Here is a 16,397-nt window from a genome sequence, read left to right on the forward strand (position 1 = left end):
GACCCCCACATTTGGGTTTATTGTTTCAAGGACTGAAATATTTGGGCCACAACTGATGCAAAGTGTGTAAAATCAAAGACCCACATCACATGGGAATCTAACCAGCAGTTTTTAAAATTGTAGCTGGAGTGGGGAGATTCCTCCCCTTCTGTCTCATCTGCTAGAAAAAATGGGGGTGTCGTCACCCAGTGATGTTGATTGGCCAGAGGATCAAGTCCTTCTGTGGGCCAGAGGCAAGTGCCTGGTTGAGGAGACACTTTCTGGTGGCCCCGAGGAACTAAAGGGGGGGCAACCCCCTTGCCCCCATCTGCCATGGCCAGTCTTAATCAGGGAGGGTCCCTTTCTGCACCCACAAGGCCCTCAGGGTGACCGCGAACCTCCAACTTCTTCCTTGCACAACAGAGTGAGGCTGCTGGATCTCTTGGCTTGGCCTGGACTTGGCAGGGAACCCGGCCCCCGTGGGCTCCTGACCTCTGGCTTGGCATCCCGATGGGCATCTCAAGGGCCTGGGCCTTTCCCAGTCAGTGGCTGCAGCAGCAGCAGCAGCAGCAGCAGCAAAAGAAGCTTGTGTCCTGCCTGCCCCCTTTGCCCCCCATGGAGGGATCCAGTGAGGACGAGACTGAGCTGCTTGGCAGGGAGGCCGTCAACCCCTGCAGTCCTAGAGGTGGGGCTATGGAAGGTGCTGTGGGGTGCCCAGTAATCAGAGCACAGGAAGAGCCTGCTGGGTGAGGCCAGTGGCCAGCCAATGGGAAAAAGTCCACAAGCAGGACCAAAGCTCAAGAGCCAAACTCTGATTCCTTGTGATTCCCAGCAACTGGTATTGAGAGACCTCTGATTCTGGAAGCAGGATACGGCCATTGTAGCTAGTCACTATTACTAGCCTTCTTTTCCACAACCTCATTTAAAGCCATCCCAGTGGGCTTTTCCCTCTTGTGGCAGTGAGTTCCACAGGTCTATTGAGGGGCTGTGTGAAGTCCGTTCTCCTGCCTGTTCCAAATCTCTGGCTATGATTTCAGCTTCCAGGGATGCATGTCCAGATAAGCAGCTCTAGTAGCATGACCCGGGACAGGAGGAGCTGCCAGTCAGAGTGGGCTATGCTGGGCTCACTGAGGCAAGTGGAACCTTCCCTCGGTTCTGCCTTGTGCAACAAGGTCAGGACTAGGAAACCTTGGCCTGCAGACCAGCATGGAGGCGCCTGGAGAAGGCCAAATGCTGGACTGCAGCACCCTCTGCTGGTGGCGAGGAGAAGTGTGGGCTCCATATGGAGTGTTAAAAGTTAAAGGATAAATAGAGAACATCATGGAAGGGGAAGTCAGTGAATAAATTCAGTGCTTTTTTTCTATAAAAAATGTTGAGGGATACTCTCATTTTGACTCAAGAAAATCACATTTTTATAGTTCAAATTGTACCCCAGTGTCCCTCCAGAAAACACTGGATAAATTAGATGTTAGAGTATGTAAACTTTTGAAAACTAAATAGAAAAAGTAAGAGCAGTGTGGGGTCCGGCCAGGGAGTGGAGAAAAGAGAGGTGCCCCCAGCCAGGCTGAGAGCAGCAGCTCCCCCCAGCGACACGGGGTGCTCCCCCAGTGACGGAGGAGGCCTCAATCCAAGTCAGCCCACGCTTCTACGGGTGCACAGGAGCCAACTCCTGGGGTCTGAGGTCCCTTGGGCTCCCCCAATAACATATATGAGGGGGCTTCTTACCCCAAGGCATTGCCAGGACATCGTGCCCCTCACTCCACACCCAAAGCACAACTACTCTCCCCCGTACATTAAAAATAAATGCCTAGTAGACTTTTTTAGGATTTTGAAAAACAGGATTTATTTCGAATGAAGCAACGGCATGTTCCAGTAGATCAGCTGCCATGCTTTGCTGCAGATTGTCTTTCCGAAGCTCCTTGGATTGGCATGGGGGGGTAGAGCAACCTCCAGATGTGGCCTTCCAGATGTGTCCAGGCTCTAACTCCCAGCTGCTAGCAGGACCCACAGGAGAGGAGGGGGGGAAGGGAGTCCAGCAACCCACTCCCCTCAGCCCCACTGCAGCAGGGAAAGTGGAGAGGGGGCTTTGGGGCTAAGTCCATGAAGGCTGGGCCCCACAGCAGAGGCCAGGAAGGTTGTGCACACGGAAGTGGGTGGGTGAGGGTACCAGGTTTGATGCTGGGCTCTGCACCACTTCTCAGGTGGTCTTGGGCAAGATGAGGCCGTGCAACAGTTTGGTGGGGCGCGTGGAGAAAGGGGAGCTGGGGTGGGGTGGGTGTCCCAGGAGGCCCTCGCGGCTTCTCACAGGCTGCTTGCTGGGGAGGCAGCCAGACGCTTCCCAATACAAATGCTGGAGAGAGGAGAGGAAAAGGGCTTGGTCAGGAGAGGCAAGGCCAGCAGTCCCCTCTCTTGCTACGCTCCTCCAGGCAAGTGGGAGAGGCAAGGGAAGGCTCTGAGCAGCAGAAGAACATGAGAAGAGGCTGCTGGATCAGGCCAGAAGAGACCCATCTAATCCAGCATCCGCTTCTGCAGCAGCCAGCCAGGTGCCTGTGGGGAAGCGGGGAAGCAGAGCTCAGAGACTTCACCGCAGGTCTCAATACGTTTTGGAGGGGAGGGGTAGGAGACAGACACTATAGGGAGCTGGCTGCACTGGGCAGAATTAAGGGTGTTCCCATAAAGGGAGAGAAAAATCAACCCCCGTCCCCATGTTTTGCCATGATCCCATTTCTCCTCAGCTGATGGGCCACTGCTGTGTGTGACAGAGGAGTCCAGGCAAGAGGTTTGGAGGTGCAAACTGTGCCTGCTTTGTTGCCTCCCCCCCCAACTCACCCAAGGCCGAAGGCCAAGACGTGGCTGAGCAGCAGAGAGGGGATGACCAGAAGCAGCAGCTGGGGGTCCCGCAACCCCCTCCTCCTGTGTAGAACTGGGCTGAGCAGGGGGGCACACGCAGGGGGCAGGCAGGCCAGCTCCCTGCAGAGAGACAGACAGTCCAAAGTGGAGCAGGCAGTGGGGTGAGAGTCTTGGGGGGGGGCTGCCTGAAGCCATGACCCCCGGGGAAAGGCAGTGAAGAGCCATCCTTACTTTTGGTGCTCAGGGGGGCTGGGCCACGACCAGGGCAGGGTCCCCAGCTGGACAGACCCTTCAGCGTCTTCCCTCTGCAAGAGAAAGTGCAGCATCCCATAATATTTTTTTAAGGGTGGAGGGGGACATATCACCAGGGCAACCATCTGGGCATGTCTTGTGGGTGGGTGTGAACACACCTGTCTACGGAACTCAAGGTGCTTCGTGGGTCGGTCAACACAATGACCCCTGAGATTAAACCTTTCAAGACCCCAGTTTGGTTGGTGCCTTCTCAATCTGAGGCTACAAGACCACAAGCCCATGGCCCAGGTGGGTCCTTTGCACACCTCAGCATAGCGTTGACACTCACCTGCCCTGGGCTCAGGTCCTCCACACCAGGCGCCTTCAGTGCAAGGAAGGAGCTGGAAACACAAGAAATGGAATCTGCTGGTGAGAAATTGCTCTCGCTGTATGTGTGTTGATGCACAAGAGAGATTTCTCTGCCATGCTGTTTGTGAGCATGCTCAGAAGCTGCTGTGAAGCCCTTCAGAGGCTGATGCCCTCACTGGACCTAAATCTCTACCAGGCAAGACCTGTCCACAGCCCGTGAGGATGCTCAGGTGAGCCCTTCAGAAGGCAGGAGCCTCCTGTCCTGGGCAGGTGAAGAGGCTGGCCAATGGAGCCCTGCCTCAGACAGGAGAAGGGAGCTGAGTTGTCACCCCACAGAAGAGGCCTAGGTCATCCTTGCAGGGGCTTTTGTGTGTCATGACTGGTGGCCACTCCCAGGCCGGTCTTTCTGGAGGAGCAGCTGTAAAAACCAGAGCCCACAAAGGCTCCTTGTGACTAAACCCCAGGAAGAACTTTCTGAGCTGTCTGACAGTGGAACAGACTCGTCTCTCTCCCTGGAGATTTTAAAGCAGAGGTTGGATGGCATCTGCCATGTTGTTGAGATTCCTGCATTTCAGGGGCCTTGGAAGTCCCTTCTAACTCTACAATTCTGTGATTCCATGATTCTTCCAGCTCTGGTACATTTATAATGGCAGGATGTGGGGTTCACATCCTCGGGTTCGTGTGGCAAGGTGGAGCCCAAAGAAAATCAGCCAGACTTTCTCAGTGAGAAGTTCAGAAATACAAATCTCAAGAGAGGCGATTTGGCTAAACTTTGACGTTTCAGAGCATCCCAAAAGGGAAGGGAACAGAACCGCGAGTACTGAGGGAACATCTGTGCAATAATTAGCATTAAAAGGAGCTGACCGGAATTTGCATAGGAGCGCAGTTATGCCAACTCCAGTGAAAGCCTAAGGAGCCCCACATGCAGCCCCATAGCCTGGGGGGGGGAGTCGAGTCAGGCTCACGGGAGGACTTGGAAGGAAGAGCTGGCCACCCCCAGGCCAGGCAGGGCGCCGCCCCCTGGGTACGCAGCCCTGACCAGGGGTTAAGGAAGGGGCGAAGAGCCAGGGATGCCCAGTAGCGCCTGTCTGGCTCCGAGGGGCTGATCTGCCGTCCCCTCACCCGAGCCCCGGCAGTCCAAGCGTGGTCTCTCGCCGCCCCCCGGTGTCGTCGCTTCCCGGCCCTTCGGAGCTAGCAGCCGCCGCCCGCTTGTCCACCGCAGAGCCTCCCTTTCGCCTGCTGCGCTCACGGCCAGTTGCAAGGAGTTCCGCCGACCCCGCTGCCCACGAAAGAGTCATCCGCCCACGACCACCTACCCCTCGGCCCGCGGCGGCTCCATCTCCAGCTGCGCCTCCAGGAGGATCCGTTCCATGTCGCGGTGGGGCGCACAGGCCGGTGTGGGGGGCTCCTCCAGGTCAAGCGGGGGCACCTCCACCCAGGAGCCTAGGAAGCGGGCAGGCAGCAGGAAGGGGCAGTTAGAGGATCCCCCCACCGCCTGGGGGGAGGGGAGTCCCAGAGCCCCTACCCCAATCTGGCCCCGCAAGCGACTCGGCGCGGGAGCGCGCTTCTCCTCCCTCCCCCTGCCCGCCCGCCCAGGGCCACTCACTCTGCAGGGCGTCTTCCCGGGGCGCCTCCATCGCTCCGCTGCCTGGGCTCCCTCCCGGTGCCAGGCAGGTGCCCGTCCCATTAGCCAGCCGGCCAGCTGGAGGCCACGTGACGCCCAGCCGGCTCCCTTCTGTAAACAGAAGCGCCGGGCACCCTCGCGCCTTAAAAGGGCGACGCCAGCCTGCTCCGGGGAGGGGTGGGGACCCCATCCGGCAAGGGACGGGGGAAGGGGCGCCGCTCCGTGTGCCAATATCGGACGGGCTGCTGCCCCAGGAAGACGGAGCCCGCTCATTTCCAGCTGCACTGGATTCAAAGGATAAGGAACGAAATTCTGTCTTTCGACAGGAAGAGCCGTTCTTCCTCGGAAGCAGCGGAGTCTCTCCCTCGCAGGAGGGATGCCTGCATTGCCAGGGGTTGGACTAGATGACCCTTGGGTGACTTCCATCTCTGCAATTCTAGGATCCTAAGGGGAAGGCTTTCTGAACATCACACCGTCGAGTCAGAATCAGAATTCAAAATGACCGGAACAGATTGGAGAACTGGGCGCATGCTAAGAAAATGAATTTCAACAGGGACAAATGCTGGGTTCTGCACTTAGGCAGGAAGAACCAGATGCCCAAATATAGGACGGGCAGCGCCGGATTTACGTATAAGCTAAACAAGCTCTAGCTTAGGGTCCCACTCTCTTGGGGCCCCCAAAGTTACCATATAGCATATACTGCATTCAACACAAAAAAACAGCAACAATTTGTTGTTGACACCGGGCAGCTGGACACATAAAGGACCCCATTACCTTCAGGAGCTGAGGGCCACATCAAACCTCAATCCGGCCCTGAGGACGGGGGACACCTGGCTTACTAGCAGGCATGTGAAAAGGATCTCGGGGTCTTGCTGGACCACAGGCTGAACGCGAGTCTACAGTGTGTTGCAGCAGCAAAAGGGGCGAATGCTATTGCAGGCTGCATCAAGAGAAGTCCTAGTCCTGCTCTGTTTCTTTCGGCCTCCCGCTGCCCGCCGGCATTTCAACGAGCGGGGCGCCGCCGAAGCCAGGAGGGAGGGAGCCGGAGGAAGGCAACTGCGGGCCGCTCCTGTCGCCCCTTTAAGAGTAGCCGGCTACGTGCTCCATGAATGAATGCGCGCCCGGGAGGGGCGCAGCCAGACATGCCGAGCTGCACGCATCTCCCGCCCGGGAGGAGGAGGCTGACCTGGGCCGACCCCGCGAGCCGAGCAGAAGGGAGCAGCTGCCCGCCCCCCGCCCAGCATCCTCCGGAGCGCGCCGCGCGCCCCCGTCTCCCGGGCAGACTTCCTCGCCCCTCTCCTCCTCGCAGCATCATCTGCCCACGACTGCGGGGCGGGGGAAACCTGAACAATTTAGGCTGCCCCACTGATTCAGAGACCTGGAAGGGGACCCCCCCACAAGGGACATCTAGTCTAGCGCCCACCCCACCCACCCCCCGTGCAGGAAGCGCTCATCGAAAGGATGCCCAGAATACAGGCAGCAAGGATACAGAGTTCCTCCTGCCACTCTCGTAGCCACTGGATTCTGGCAGGTGTGGGGAGCACCCCCCTTGCCCCCTCAGGGTCGCCTAAGACCTCCCCCTGGAACCCGGTTCCCTCCAGGAACTGCCACCCTCCCCAAGTGGTCAGGAAGGTTCCCTTTGTCTGCAGCACAGGCAGCCAATTGGACAGAGTGACAACCACCCACTTTCAACTCCTATGTGATTTTCAAGGCTCAGGGTGCTTGTAATGGATCCCTCTCGAGGAAAACAGCCTGCAGGTGGCTGGGCTTTCTTTTCTGGGGGGAGCAGAAGGGCTGGCCCCACAGCCCTCCTCAAGGATCCAAAGGCGTCCCCTTTGGGGCACCTGCTCTGCCTTCTGGCTGTGCCTGGATTTTGCGGCAAGGCTGCCGCCCCAAGGAGACCAAAGGAAAGAAGCAGCCATCCTGCTAAGGGAAGAGCAGCTATAAAAGGCCGTCAGGCATTGGAAGGGAGCCCATGGGTCATCGAGTCCACCCCTCACAATGCAAGAATCACTCCCAACACTACAATCACCCCCCCATCCCACTATCCAGCAGCCCCTCCACCGCACAAAGCTAAAGCAGACTCTCACCCCACAGAAACAGAAACCAGACTCAAGATGGCGAGGACACAAAAACCAGCCACTCAAAAGCACTTGGGATGGAGCTTCGTGTGGCTCAGGCTGGGCCAGGACAGGAGGACCTGGCTGGAGGCAGGGGGCAGCTCAGCCCGCCAGCGGAGTGACTCGGGGGCCCACCCCCTCCGGAGCCAGGGCACAGAGGGCAGAGCCAGAAGGAAGGCAGCCTGCCCCCCCCCGGCCCGTCCTAGCAGCAGCTGCAGTGGCGGAACAAGCACCCGTTGCGTCTCCCTTGGCGGGGCTTCTGCTGCCTCTCAAGCAGAGTCAACAGCAGCGAAGGAAGGCGCGTCCGAGAGGATGAGAATTAGAGTAACGTTTATTTTGATAGTGAAAGCTTGCCCCCTCCCACCCGCACTCTGAGGCAGGCCGTTGGTGGCCCCGGCTGTGTGGAGTCCGGGCCTTGCAGCGGGCAGGGTGGGGGCTGGGAGCCTCCCTCTTGCCCTGCGGAAACGTCAGGCGGGATGGGCGCACACCACTCAGGGGCAGCCACGGACACACTGCCAACCCCACACGGGTCCAGCGGGGCGGCAGTGTCCGCAGCAACCCTCCACAAAGATCCAGAGTTGATCAAGCCAGCAGTCCTCAAGAAAAACACCAGCTGGTCAGTGGCTCCCCTCCTTCGGCGTCATCCCATGCTTCTCCATGAATCTCCTGCGAAGGCAAGAGAAGCCTTTCATCAGCACATGGTGGCGCACAGCTGCTCAGCCAGAGCAAGCGCAGACGGGTGGGGGGGTGTCAGAGAGAGACTGCTGGGGAGGGTCCACCCCTTGCTCCTTCTGCGACAGGGAAAGGGTCCCGGCCTCACCTCCTGGCGTAGTCGTACAGCAGCCGCTTCCGCTCCTGGAGGGAGACGTGCCTTACCTCTGGGGACCGGGCAAAGAGCTTCATGGGGGCCTGCAGAGAGAGGAGGGGGGGCAGGAGCTCAGCCTTGAGAAGCCCCAGCACCTCTTCAGCCCCCCCACATGGCCCCCCAGCGCCTGCTCCTTCCCTCCTCCTTGGGGTGGGGAGTGTTGGATACCGGGGTCAGGGGAGCAGAGGCAAGGTAGTGAGCGCCAGAGACGGACGGGGCAGCCGAGGAATCCTCTGCCTCCGCCTCGCTGGGGATGAAGGGAACCCGCCCCTCCAGCAGATTGGCAATGGTCGCATCCACACAGTTCGTCCGAGCTGGAAGAGAGAGAGCAGGAGGCCAGACTTAGAACTGACTGAGGCTGGGTGGACCTCTCTCAGGAGCGCTTCAGTTGGGGTGCCTGCACTGCAGGGGCTGGACTAGGGTCCTGGTGGAAGCCTTAGACAGATACACGTTACTCTGGTGCAAGACCTAACTTTTTATTAAAAACTAAATGGAAATATATGACTAGGCCTCAAATATCTAACAGACCACCTCCTTCTAGCGTCACGATGAGAGATTCTGTGTTTCTAGTGGGGGGAAGCTGCCCCCCCAACCCTCCTGGGTATGAGAATCCCCCCTCAAGCTCTTACCCAAATGCTTTCGCCTCCCCCCCCCCACGCACCTAGATCCTTGCGGATGACTGCCAGGGGCACGTGGGGCAGGACTTCTTTGACACGCTGGGCCATGCCACTCCAGCGCACATCCTCTGCGGAGGCAACACTGGGGAAAGCTCGGTCCTGGCTCCCCGAAGGCTGGCTTGGAGCTGAAAGGAAGGCAGGCAGGCAAGGGGAAAGGGGGCGGCTGAGGCACAGAGGCCTGGGGCAGGAGGACACAGCCCCCATGGTGGCCTGGATCCTCCCTCCCTCCCTGCCAGCCACTGCTAAGCAGAGTGGGCAAGACCCTCGCCACCCACCAGGAGAGAGCTGGGAGCAGGCAGAGCCCAGGCAGGAGCCACCCAGGGCTTGGAGCTCTGCCAGCAAGAAGACCTATGGCGGCAGGGGAGACAAACCGCTTCCGCCCCACTCACCTGGGGGGCTGTAGGGGGCTGAGGGGCTGTGGCGCAATCGCTTCAGGTGCTCGGCTTTGTCAGCAGCAGTAAGTCGAGTCGACACCACACCCAGCTCCAGGGCCAGGAGCTGCAGGGAGGAGAGACGCAGGCCAGGGCTCAGCTGGGAAGCCCCCCAGTCCAGGCTCTGACACAGCCTGAGCGGACAGAGGCAGCACCTCAGCACGGGCCTCACGCCCCCCACCCCACCGCTGAGGAACATGCAAGACCACAGCCATGCCAGTCAGTCTTTCATGCCGCCCCCCCCCGAGGCCTCTGCTCCTACCTCCTGAACCCGCAGCGCAAACTCCTCGCGGGTTTCTTCAACTAGCCTGGCGATGGGCGGAAGCCACCTGGGGAGGATGGAAGGGAAGAGGGGAGGACAAGCCCCAGGCTACCCAGGTGACCTGCCTCCCCCCTCCCCAAAACGAGGACCAAACTTCCCCCGTTGGCAAAGGCAGAGAGAGGGGCTCAAGGGCAGAGGCTTCCTCCCCTTCCGCTCTGAGAGCCTCTCCCCTCTCCTTCCGTCCAGGCCCCCCTCCTCCCCCATGCAAGGAAGTAGCAGAGACTGTTAGTACCTTACTTGATAAACAGTGAAGGGCACAAAGAACGTCCAGAGCAGCTCCGTCACCCAGGAGGCGCCAGCCACACTCTTGGGGGAGAGAGGGGAGAAAGAAAACAGTAAAAAGCCAAGAGGGGTGGGGGCTGCTGCAAGTGCAAGCCCTGGCCCTTGGGATGGGGGAGGAAGCACTCATCACAAACACCCATTGCTGACGGGAGGTTCCTGTGGGTTCTGCTTAACAGCAGCAAATAGACAGCCCCCTGCCCCCCCCACTCACCACAGCGACAAAAGGCCTCTGGACTTGCAGAGCCACTGGCTGGACGCTGTCCAAGATGGAGAACGGCCATGAGCTGGAGAGGGAAGGGTGCAGTCAGTGGGGCAACGAGCAGGAGACTCCCCCCACCCTGCTGTTTGCTGGCTTCCCCCTGAGGCACCTGGTCGGCCAAAATCAGAACCAGATTGTGGGCTGGATGGCCCTTGGCCTGATCCCGGGGGATCTTCTTGGGTGCCTGGCGCCAGAGGCTCTGCCCACCTGAAGCGCAGGAGACCCACGCGGCCGTTGGTGGTCGTCTCCTCGGGGAAGAGCAGCAGGGGCGGGTTGCTGCCCTGGGAGGAGTAGGCCTTCAGGGACTCCAGCAGCTCGGCTCGGCTCTCTGCACCCCCCACCTCCAGGAAGCCCCGGGACCAGCAGATGAAGCCGGAGGTGCCGTTCAGCACAGGCTGTTGGGAAGAGAATCCGTCAGGGCCTGCCTGGCTCTCCACTGGTGGGGATGGGGCACCTGCAGCCCTGGGGAAGCCAGCCCCCAGGGACCACAAGGACATGAGCATTCAGGGGCATGCGCTGCCTTCTGCCCCAGAGGCAGGGGGCAGCCATCAGGGCTAGAGCCCCCTCCTCTGCTGTGAATCTGTCTCATCCACTTTTAAAGCCATCCAAGTTGGTGGCCAGCACAAACTCTGGTGGGAGCTAAATCCATTGTTTAAATTATGTGCTGCATGAAACTGTATCCATTATTATTATTATTTCTTAAAATTCCATTCTGCCCTATATCTGTAGCAGTTCACAACATAGTTACAATACAAAAATCACAAAGTAACAATAAAAACAAAGACAACCCAATAATCCCCCATTCCACAACACATTTAAAAGGTCAATCAGCCCAAGACCCGGTTGAAGAGGAGCATTTTCACCTGGCGCCTAAAGGTGTATAATGAAGGTTCCAACCAAACAATCCTAGAGAGAGCATTTCACAAATGGGGAGCCACCACAGAAAAGGCCTGTTCTTGTGTACATGAATACATGTACAATCACGCATACACACAAAAGGCAATGATTATTACGTTAAGGTGAAATCCCAAAGGTGGACATTCAAGGCTGAGAGTTGGAAAAATGAGGACAAAGAAGATAAAGTTGCTCTTCATGCAGTGCATAGTTAAACTATGGAACTCCCTCCCGCAGGAGCCAGTGATGGCAACCAGCCTGGATGGTTTTTAAAGAGAATGAGAGAACTGCATTGTGCTAACCACAATGGCTGGGCTCTGCTTTCACAGTCGGATGCAACAACACTTTTGGATGCAGAAACCAGAGGAGGGGTGAGGGCTCTTGTGCCGAAATCCTGCTGGGGCATCTGGTGGGCCCCCGGGAGAACACGGGCCTGATCCAGCGGGTGCTTCTTACCTTGCCAAAGGCTGCGCTAACAAGACCTGCATCTCTCTGAAGCAAGAGGAGAAATTGCGTGAGGCCCGGAGGCGGCTGAGCAAGCCAGACCGAAGCCTCTGCACCTCCCGGAAGGCGCATTTCCTCGGGCAGAAGCCTTTGCTGGGCCTCCGGCCCCCGGCGCGGCTCCCCGGCCCGGCAGGGGCTTCGCCTCTCCTCCTCCCCCCGCCCCCCGCCCCGCTCACCGCGTTGCAGGAGGTGAGCAGGTTGAGGACGTTGTGGTCGAAGTGGGTGACGTGGTTGGCGATGAAGACGCGCGCGCGGAGGCTGCGCTGGCGGGGGTCGCCCTGGCGCACGAGCACGCCCAGCACCGAGCACATCACGCGCACGATGAAGCGGCGCGGGGCGCTGTCCGGGAGCGCGCAGCTGACCAGGAAGACGTGCAGCCCCAGGAAGAGGCGCAGCAGCAGCAGCGCCAGCCCCACCGGCGCGTAGAGCAGCAGCGAGAGCAGCACGCGCGGCCCCTCGCCGGGGAGCCTGCGGGCGGAGAAGGAGACGGGCGCGAGGGTGAGCGGGGAGGAGGGAGGAGGAGGGAGGCCCGCCCCCCCGCCCCCCCCCCCGCCGGAGGCCCCCTCACCGGTGCGCGTCGAAGAGCCGGTCGGGCGCCACGGGGGCCGAGGCGTCCATGCTGCCCGCGGTCGGGAGGCGCCGCTCAGCGGGACGCGGCCGGGGCCTGACGGGCCGCCGCTGCCATCTTGGTCGCGCCCGCTCCGGGGGGAAGCGCGTCACCGCGCCCGACGCCGACGCCCCGCCCCTTCCGCCCTCTCCCCCCCCCCGGACTACGTTTCCCGGCGTGCCCCGCGAGGCGGCCCCGAGCAGCATGGCGGCGGCGGCGGCGGCGGCGGCGTCTCGGGTGGCGCGGCGCTGGGCGGCGGCGGCGGCGGGGCTGCGGAGCGGGGTCGGCGGCGCCTGGGCGGCGGGGCCGGGCGGCGGCGGCCAGAGGCGCCCTCCTCCTCCTCCCCCTCCTCCTCCTGGCGGGTGGCGCTGGGGGGCGGGGGCGGCGGGGGCGGTGGTGGGGGGCTGGTGGCTGCTGCGGGGCCGGGGCGAGGGCGAGGGCGGGGCGCGGCGGGGCTGCCTCTGGCCGGGCCTCCCTCGGCTGCTGGCCGCCGTGCCCTCGCCGCCGCCCTCGCCGCCCCCGCCGGGCTCCCCGCGCGCCACCTACAACTTCATCGCCGACGTGGTGGAGCGGACGGCGCCGGCGCTGGTCTACATCGAGATCCTGGGCAGGTACTGGGCGCCCGGCCAGCGGGAAAGGGGCGGCAACGGGGGGCAAGACGGGACCCCCCTCGAGGCATTCGGGCGCTTGGCTGCACCGCTCAAAGCATCCGGGGAGGAAGCAAGAGTTGAGAAGCGGGGAAACGGGTAGAATTAAGATGCAAAAAGGAGGAGAGTAGGAAGATCCCAACCGTAGAAACCTCCCCGCCAGCTTTTCCATTCAAAGCAGTGCATTTCCAAAAGTAGAGGGACAGCAAGCAGGCAGCCAGTTCGGCTTCTCTAGGGAAGGAGTTCCAAGTGGTCTGGCAGCAGCCACCACCCAGAAGGCCCTGTCCTGCTTACGTTTTCCCATGAGGGCACCTGGTTGGCCACTGTGAGAACAGGAGGCTCCTCTAGGTGGCCCACTGGCCTGATCCTGGCTCTGCTGGAGTCCTTGACGTGTGCCTGGCTGTGTGTCCCCCTCGCCTGGTCCCCATGTCCCTCTTTCCCTCCTCCCTCCCACAGGCACCCATTTTCCGGCCGGGAGGTGCCCATCTCCAACGGCTCCGGCTTCGTGGTGTCTGCGGATGGGCTGATAGTCACCAACGCCCACGTGGTGGCCAACCGGAAGCGGGTGCGGGTGCGCCTGGCCAGCGGGGAGCTCTATGACGCCGTAGTGAGGCAGGTGGACCAGGTGGCCGACATAGCCACCATCAAGATCAATGCCAAGGTGAGTGCACTGGGGCAGTGGGTGATTTGCAGCAGTGCCCCTTGGCTCTGTGAGCTGGGCAGGGAGGGGGCAGCGGTGGCATCATCCTAGACCCTGTTGGAAAGTTGAGATTGGTGGGCCAGAAGCCAAGAGCAGTTCCTGGTTTGGTGGGGGCATGCAGGGCAACCAGCCTCAGGCGGCCATCTAAGCTGCCCAACACCAACTCCTCCCCCCTCCCAAGCTGGGCTGACGCCAGTCTCCTGGTGATTTCCTGACCCCCAGAAGTGGGGCCATGCTTCTGCCCCTCACCCATGGGAGAGGAGTCCAGACGAGGCCAGAAGGAGAGCTCAGCATGTGGGGGGGGGGTCTCCCATGCTGTGTCCTGGTACTGACACCTGTCTCTTTCCTCCTCCCCCTCCCCCCCAGCGCCCGCTGCCCACACTGCCCCTGGGCCGCTCCTCTGATGTGCGCCAGGGGGAGTTTGTGGTGGCCATGGGCAGCCCCTTTGCCCTGCAGAACACCATCACCTCGGGCATCGTCAGCTCTGCCCAGCGAGGGGGCCGGGAGCTGGGCTTGGCAGCTTCAGACATGGAGTACATCCAGACGGACGCAGCTATTGACGTAAGGCCCGCTGGGCATGGGAGCCGGGGGGGTGGGGCCAACGTGGTGGTGGGGGCTTTTTGTTGGCCTGTCCCCTCAGTGGTGCAGGTGCTGCCTCTGCCATGTGGGGGGGGGGCTGGGTGATTCTTGGGCCTCCCTCCTGTCCCTTGTGGCCAGGGAGGGGGTGCCCAGAGGCACCAGGGGCAGCTCTGGGTCACTCCAAGTGACTTCCTGTTCGGTTTTCCGCTCTGCAGTTTGGAAACTCCGGGGGACCCCTCCTCAACTTGGTAAGTCTCTCGTCCTCTGCATATTTCCTGGGAATGGGGGCTTCTGCTTGCACAGGGTGGGGATCTTTGCTTGTTGACTAGGCGGGGAACAGGCCCTTCATTTCCCAGGTGGCACAGGGGGCTTGGCTCCTAAGAGCCTGCTGCTGCTGGATCAGGCCGGGGGGGCATTTGGTCCCACATCCTGTTCTCACAGTGGCTGACCAGAGGCCACCAAGGGATCCCTGCAAGCAGGATCTGGGCCCAGGAGCAACTCTGTCCTCCTGCGGTTTCCAGCAACTGGCATTCAGAAGCGGGGCTGTCTCGGGGGGGACGACCCCACAGCCTTCTCCTCCACGCAGTCCCATCCTCTGAAGCCATTTAGGCTGGCGGCCACCCCTGCTTCCTGTGGGAGGGAGTTCCACAGTTTAACTATGCATTGGATAAAGAGGGATTTCCTTCTATCAGTGCCCAATGTTCATCTTGGTTGGCTAGGAGTGTTAGGAGGGTTTGAGCAAAGCTTTTCTCCCCCGCCCCCGAAAGCCAACCTGAAGTGGCTGCCCTGGGGCTCCTCTCCCTGCCTCCTAGGACGGCGAGGTGATTGGGGTGAACACCATGAAGGTGACCCCTGGGATCTCCTTCGCCATCCCCTCCGACCGACTGAGAGCCTTCCTGGAGCAGGAGGAGAAGCGCAAGGGTGAGGATCTGCCCCCCTTCCATAGGGGAGAGAGGTGGGGTTGGCCTCTATGGTGAGGCTACCTGAGCCCCCACAACCCAGGGATGTTCCTCCTGGCAGCCTCAAGTCTCTCTTAGGCTGGGCTGGCTTCAAGCATGGAGGGGTCTCCTTCCTCCCAGGGTCAATGACAACCTCTCCCCCTCCCCAGACTCCTGGTTTGGCAGCACAGATGGCAAGAGGCGCTACATTGGGGTGATGATGTTGACCTTGACGCCCAGGTAGGTGCTCAGCGCCAGATCCTTCCAGGCCCAAGGGGGGCGGCAGCGCAGGTCTCCCCGCCTTGGGCCGGTTGCTCCAGAGTGGGCCCTGGTTCCTCCTAAGCTGCTGGGGCAGAGGGTCTTCTCTGCTGCCCCCAGGAAAGCAGTGCCCCACTTCCTTGGGTGTCTGCACAGAGCCTTCTCTCCCCCTCCTCCCCCCCCAGCCTGCTGGAATCCTAACCTTGTGGCTCCCTCTCCCACTCCAGTATCCTGTCTGAGTTGAAGATAAGGGATCCTGCCTTCCCCGACGTCTCCTACGGGGTCCTCATCCACAAGGTCATCATTGGCTCTCCGGCACATCAGTAAGTGCGACACTGCCCACCTGATGGGGGTTGGACTAGATGACCCCTGAGGTCCCTCCCCACCCTAGAATTCCAGGCTTTGGGTTCCCATTTCCCCCTGGCTGGGGGGCAGAGCAAGGAGTCTCTGTCTGGCCTGTCTCTCTGCCCTCACCCCGTACTCTGCTCTCACCGCAGGGCGGGGCTCAAGGCGGGGGACGTGGTCATGGAGATCAACGGCCAGGCGTCCCGGCGGGCAGAGGACATCTACGAGGCCGTGCGGAGCCAGAAGACGCTCACGCTGCTGGTCCGGCGCGGCTACGAGGTGCTGCTGATGAACATTGTCCCCGAAGTCACAGAGTAGGGGTGGGTGGGGGTTGTGGCCGCTGCGTTTGGGGGTCTGGGCAGGAAGACGGACTTTGCCTTGAGCCTGGAGAGGACTGATCCTGCCCTCTGTCCCCACAGAAGGAGGGGGGCCCAGCGGGTGTCGGGTGGCAGTTCAGTGGGTCTCGCTCCTCCGTGGTTGCGTGATGTCAGCCGGGGGCTCTCTCTGACGTGGCAGTGCTTTCCTTTTTCCCTTTCCCCATTGGCTATTGACCTGTCCAGGCCCACATTTTCTGGAGAGCAGGGGTCATCCTCCTTTGTCGCACTGCTGCTCAAATGGTCATTGAAGGCCAGGCCAGCTGCGGGCTCTGGTTTGCCCCTTGCCCAGCTCTTTTAAAAGGGGCCAAGAGGCCAAGCCATGGGGCACGTGGCCATCCCTCTGGGGGGGAATTGGCAGCAAGGTGGTCCCTTTTGCTATTCCCCCCCAACTCAGAATCATGTGGCACAAGCCGAGCAGGGCCCAACCTGCAGCCCCTTCTCTGCTCCCAACTGGTGCTGCAGTGAAGCAGGAATCTTTAAGGAGAGTCTTGCCACTGCAAGGCTGGGGGGGGGAGGGCTGAGGGGTCCGTCTGCAGTGG

At 60.8% G+C, this 16,397-nt stretch overlaps 3 protein-coding genes across 4 annotated transcripts; 1 reads left to right on the forward strand and 2 right to left on the reverse strand.

Annotated features, from left to right (window-relative positions):
• Window positions 1-2,012: 2,012 nt before the first annotated feature.
• LOC128421019 (BCL2/adenovirus E1B 19 kDa protein-interacting protein 3-like) lies at window positions 2,013-5,172 on the reverse strand. Of its 2 annotated transcripts, XM_053403219.1 has the most exons (6): window positions 5,036-5,172; window positions 4,746-4,872; window positions 3,410-3,461; window positions 3,061-3,134; window positions 2,809-2,949; window positions 2,013-2,329 (listed from the first exon to the last, which is right to left on the reverse strand). In XM_053403219.1, exons 1-6 carry the CDS (start codon window positions 5,064-5,066, stop codon window positions 2,281-2,283), a joined length of 474 nt encoding a protein of 157 aa, XP_053259194.1. In that variant the 5' UTR covers window positions 5,067-5,172; the 3' UTR covers window positions 2,013-2,280. The 2 variants fall into 2 exon arrangements, with proteins under 2 accessions (XP_053259194.1, XP_053259195.1); XM_053403220.1 differs by lacking the exon at window positions 2,809-2,949.
• A 2,314-nt stretch (window positions 5,173-7,486) lies between these two features.
• AUP1 (AUP1 lipid droplet regulating VLDL assembly factor) lies at window positions 7,487-12,025 on the reverse strand. The gene is made up of 11 exons (XM_053402324.1): window positions 11,976-12,025; window positions 11,584-11,893; window positions 10,217-10,404; window positions 9,962-10,034; window positions 9,701-9,774; window positions 9,409-9,475; window positions 9,105-9,213; window positions 8,700-8,840; window positions 8,207-8,352; window positions 7,994-8,082; window positions 7,487-7,839 (listed from the first exon to the last, which is right to left on the reverse strand). Exons 1-11 carry the CDS (start codon window positions 12,023-12,025, stop codon window positions 7,791-7,793), a joined length of 1,296 nt encoding a protein of 431 aa, XP_053258299.1. The 3' UTR covers window positions 7,487-7,790.
• On the forward strand, window positions 12,024-16,317 carry HTRA2 (HtrA serine peptidase 2). The gene is made up of 9 exons (XM_053402325.1): window positions 12,024-12,296; window positions 12,447-12,625; window positions 13,118-13,322; window positions 13,728-13,922; window positions 14,156-14,188; window positions 14,753-14,861; window positions 15,049-15,118; window positions 15,364-15,459; window positions 15,634-16,317. The coding sequence occupies exons 1-9, from the start codon at window positions 12,024-12,026 to the stop codon at window positions 15,797-15,799; spliced, it is 1,326 nt and encodes a 441-aa protein (XP_053258300.1). The 3' UTR covers window positions 15,800-16,317.
• The last annotated feature ends 80 nt before the right edge of the window (window positions 16,318-16,397 follow it).

Source organism: Podarcis raffonei, chromosome 9 (genome assembly GCF_027172205.1).
Source record: "Podarcis raffonei isolate rPodRaf1 chromosome 9, rPodRaf1.pri, whole genome shotgun sequence".
NCBI lineage: Eukaryota > Metazoa > Chordata > Lepidosauria > Squamata > Lacertidae > Podarcis > Podarcis raffonei.

What these genes read in the sequence shown, in the direction of transcription:
- LOC128421019 (XM_053403219.1), bottom strand. Translation starts at nt 5,066, where the DNA reads ATGGAGGCGCCCCGGGAAGACGCCCTGCAGA. An exon ending in CCGGGAAGACGCCCTGCAGA is followed by an intron (nt 4,873 to 5,035) that starts GTGAGTGGCCCT and finishes CCCGCTTCCTAG; the next exon opens with GCTCCTGGGTGGAGGTGCCC. An exon ending in AGCCCCCCTGAGCACCAAAA is followed by an intron (nt 2,950 to 3,060) that starts GTAAGGATGGCT and finishes GTCTCTCTGCAG; the next exon opens with GGAGCTGGCCTGCCTGCCCC.
- HTRA2 (XM_053402325.1), top strand. Translation starts at nt 12,024, where the DNA reads ATGCTGCCCGCGGTCGGGAGGCGCCGCTCAGCGGGACGCGGCCGGGGC. An exon ending in GGGGACCCCTCCTCAACTTG is followed by an intron (nt 14,189 to 14,752) that starts GTAAGTCTCTCG and finishes CCTGCCTCCTAG; the next exon opens with GACGGCGAGGTGATTGGGGT. An exon ending in ATGTTGACCTTGACGCCCAG is followed by an intron (nt 15,119 to 15,363) that starts GTAGGTGCTCAG and finishes CTCCCACTCCAG; the next exon opens with TATCCTGTCTGAGTTGAAGA.
- AUP1 (XM_053402324.1), bottom strand. Translation starts at nt 12,025, where the DNA reads ATGGACGCCTCGGCCCCCGTGGCGCCCGACCGGCTCTTCGACGCGCAC. An exon ending in CCTCTGCTCCCCTGACCCCG is followed by an intron (nt 8,083 to 8,206) that starts GTATCCAACACT and finishes CTCTCTCTGCAG; the next exon opens with GCCCCCATGAAGCTCTTTGC. An exon ending in CTGTACGACTACGCCAGGAG is followed by an intron (nt 7,840 to 7,993) that starts GTGAGGCCGGGA and finishes TTGCCTTCGCAG; the next exon opens with GAGATTCATGGAGAAGCATG.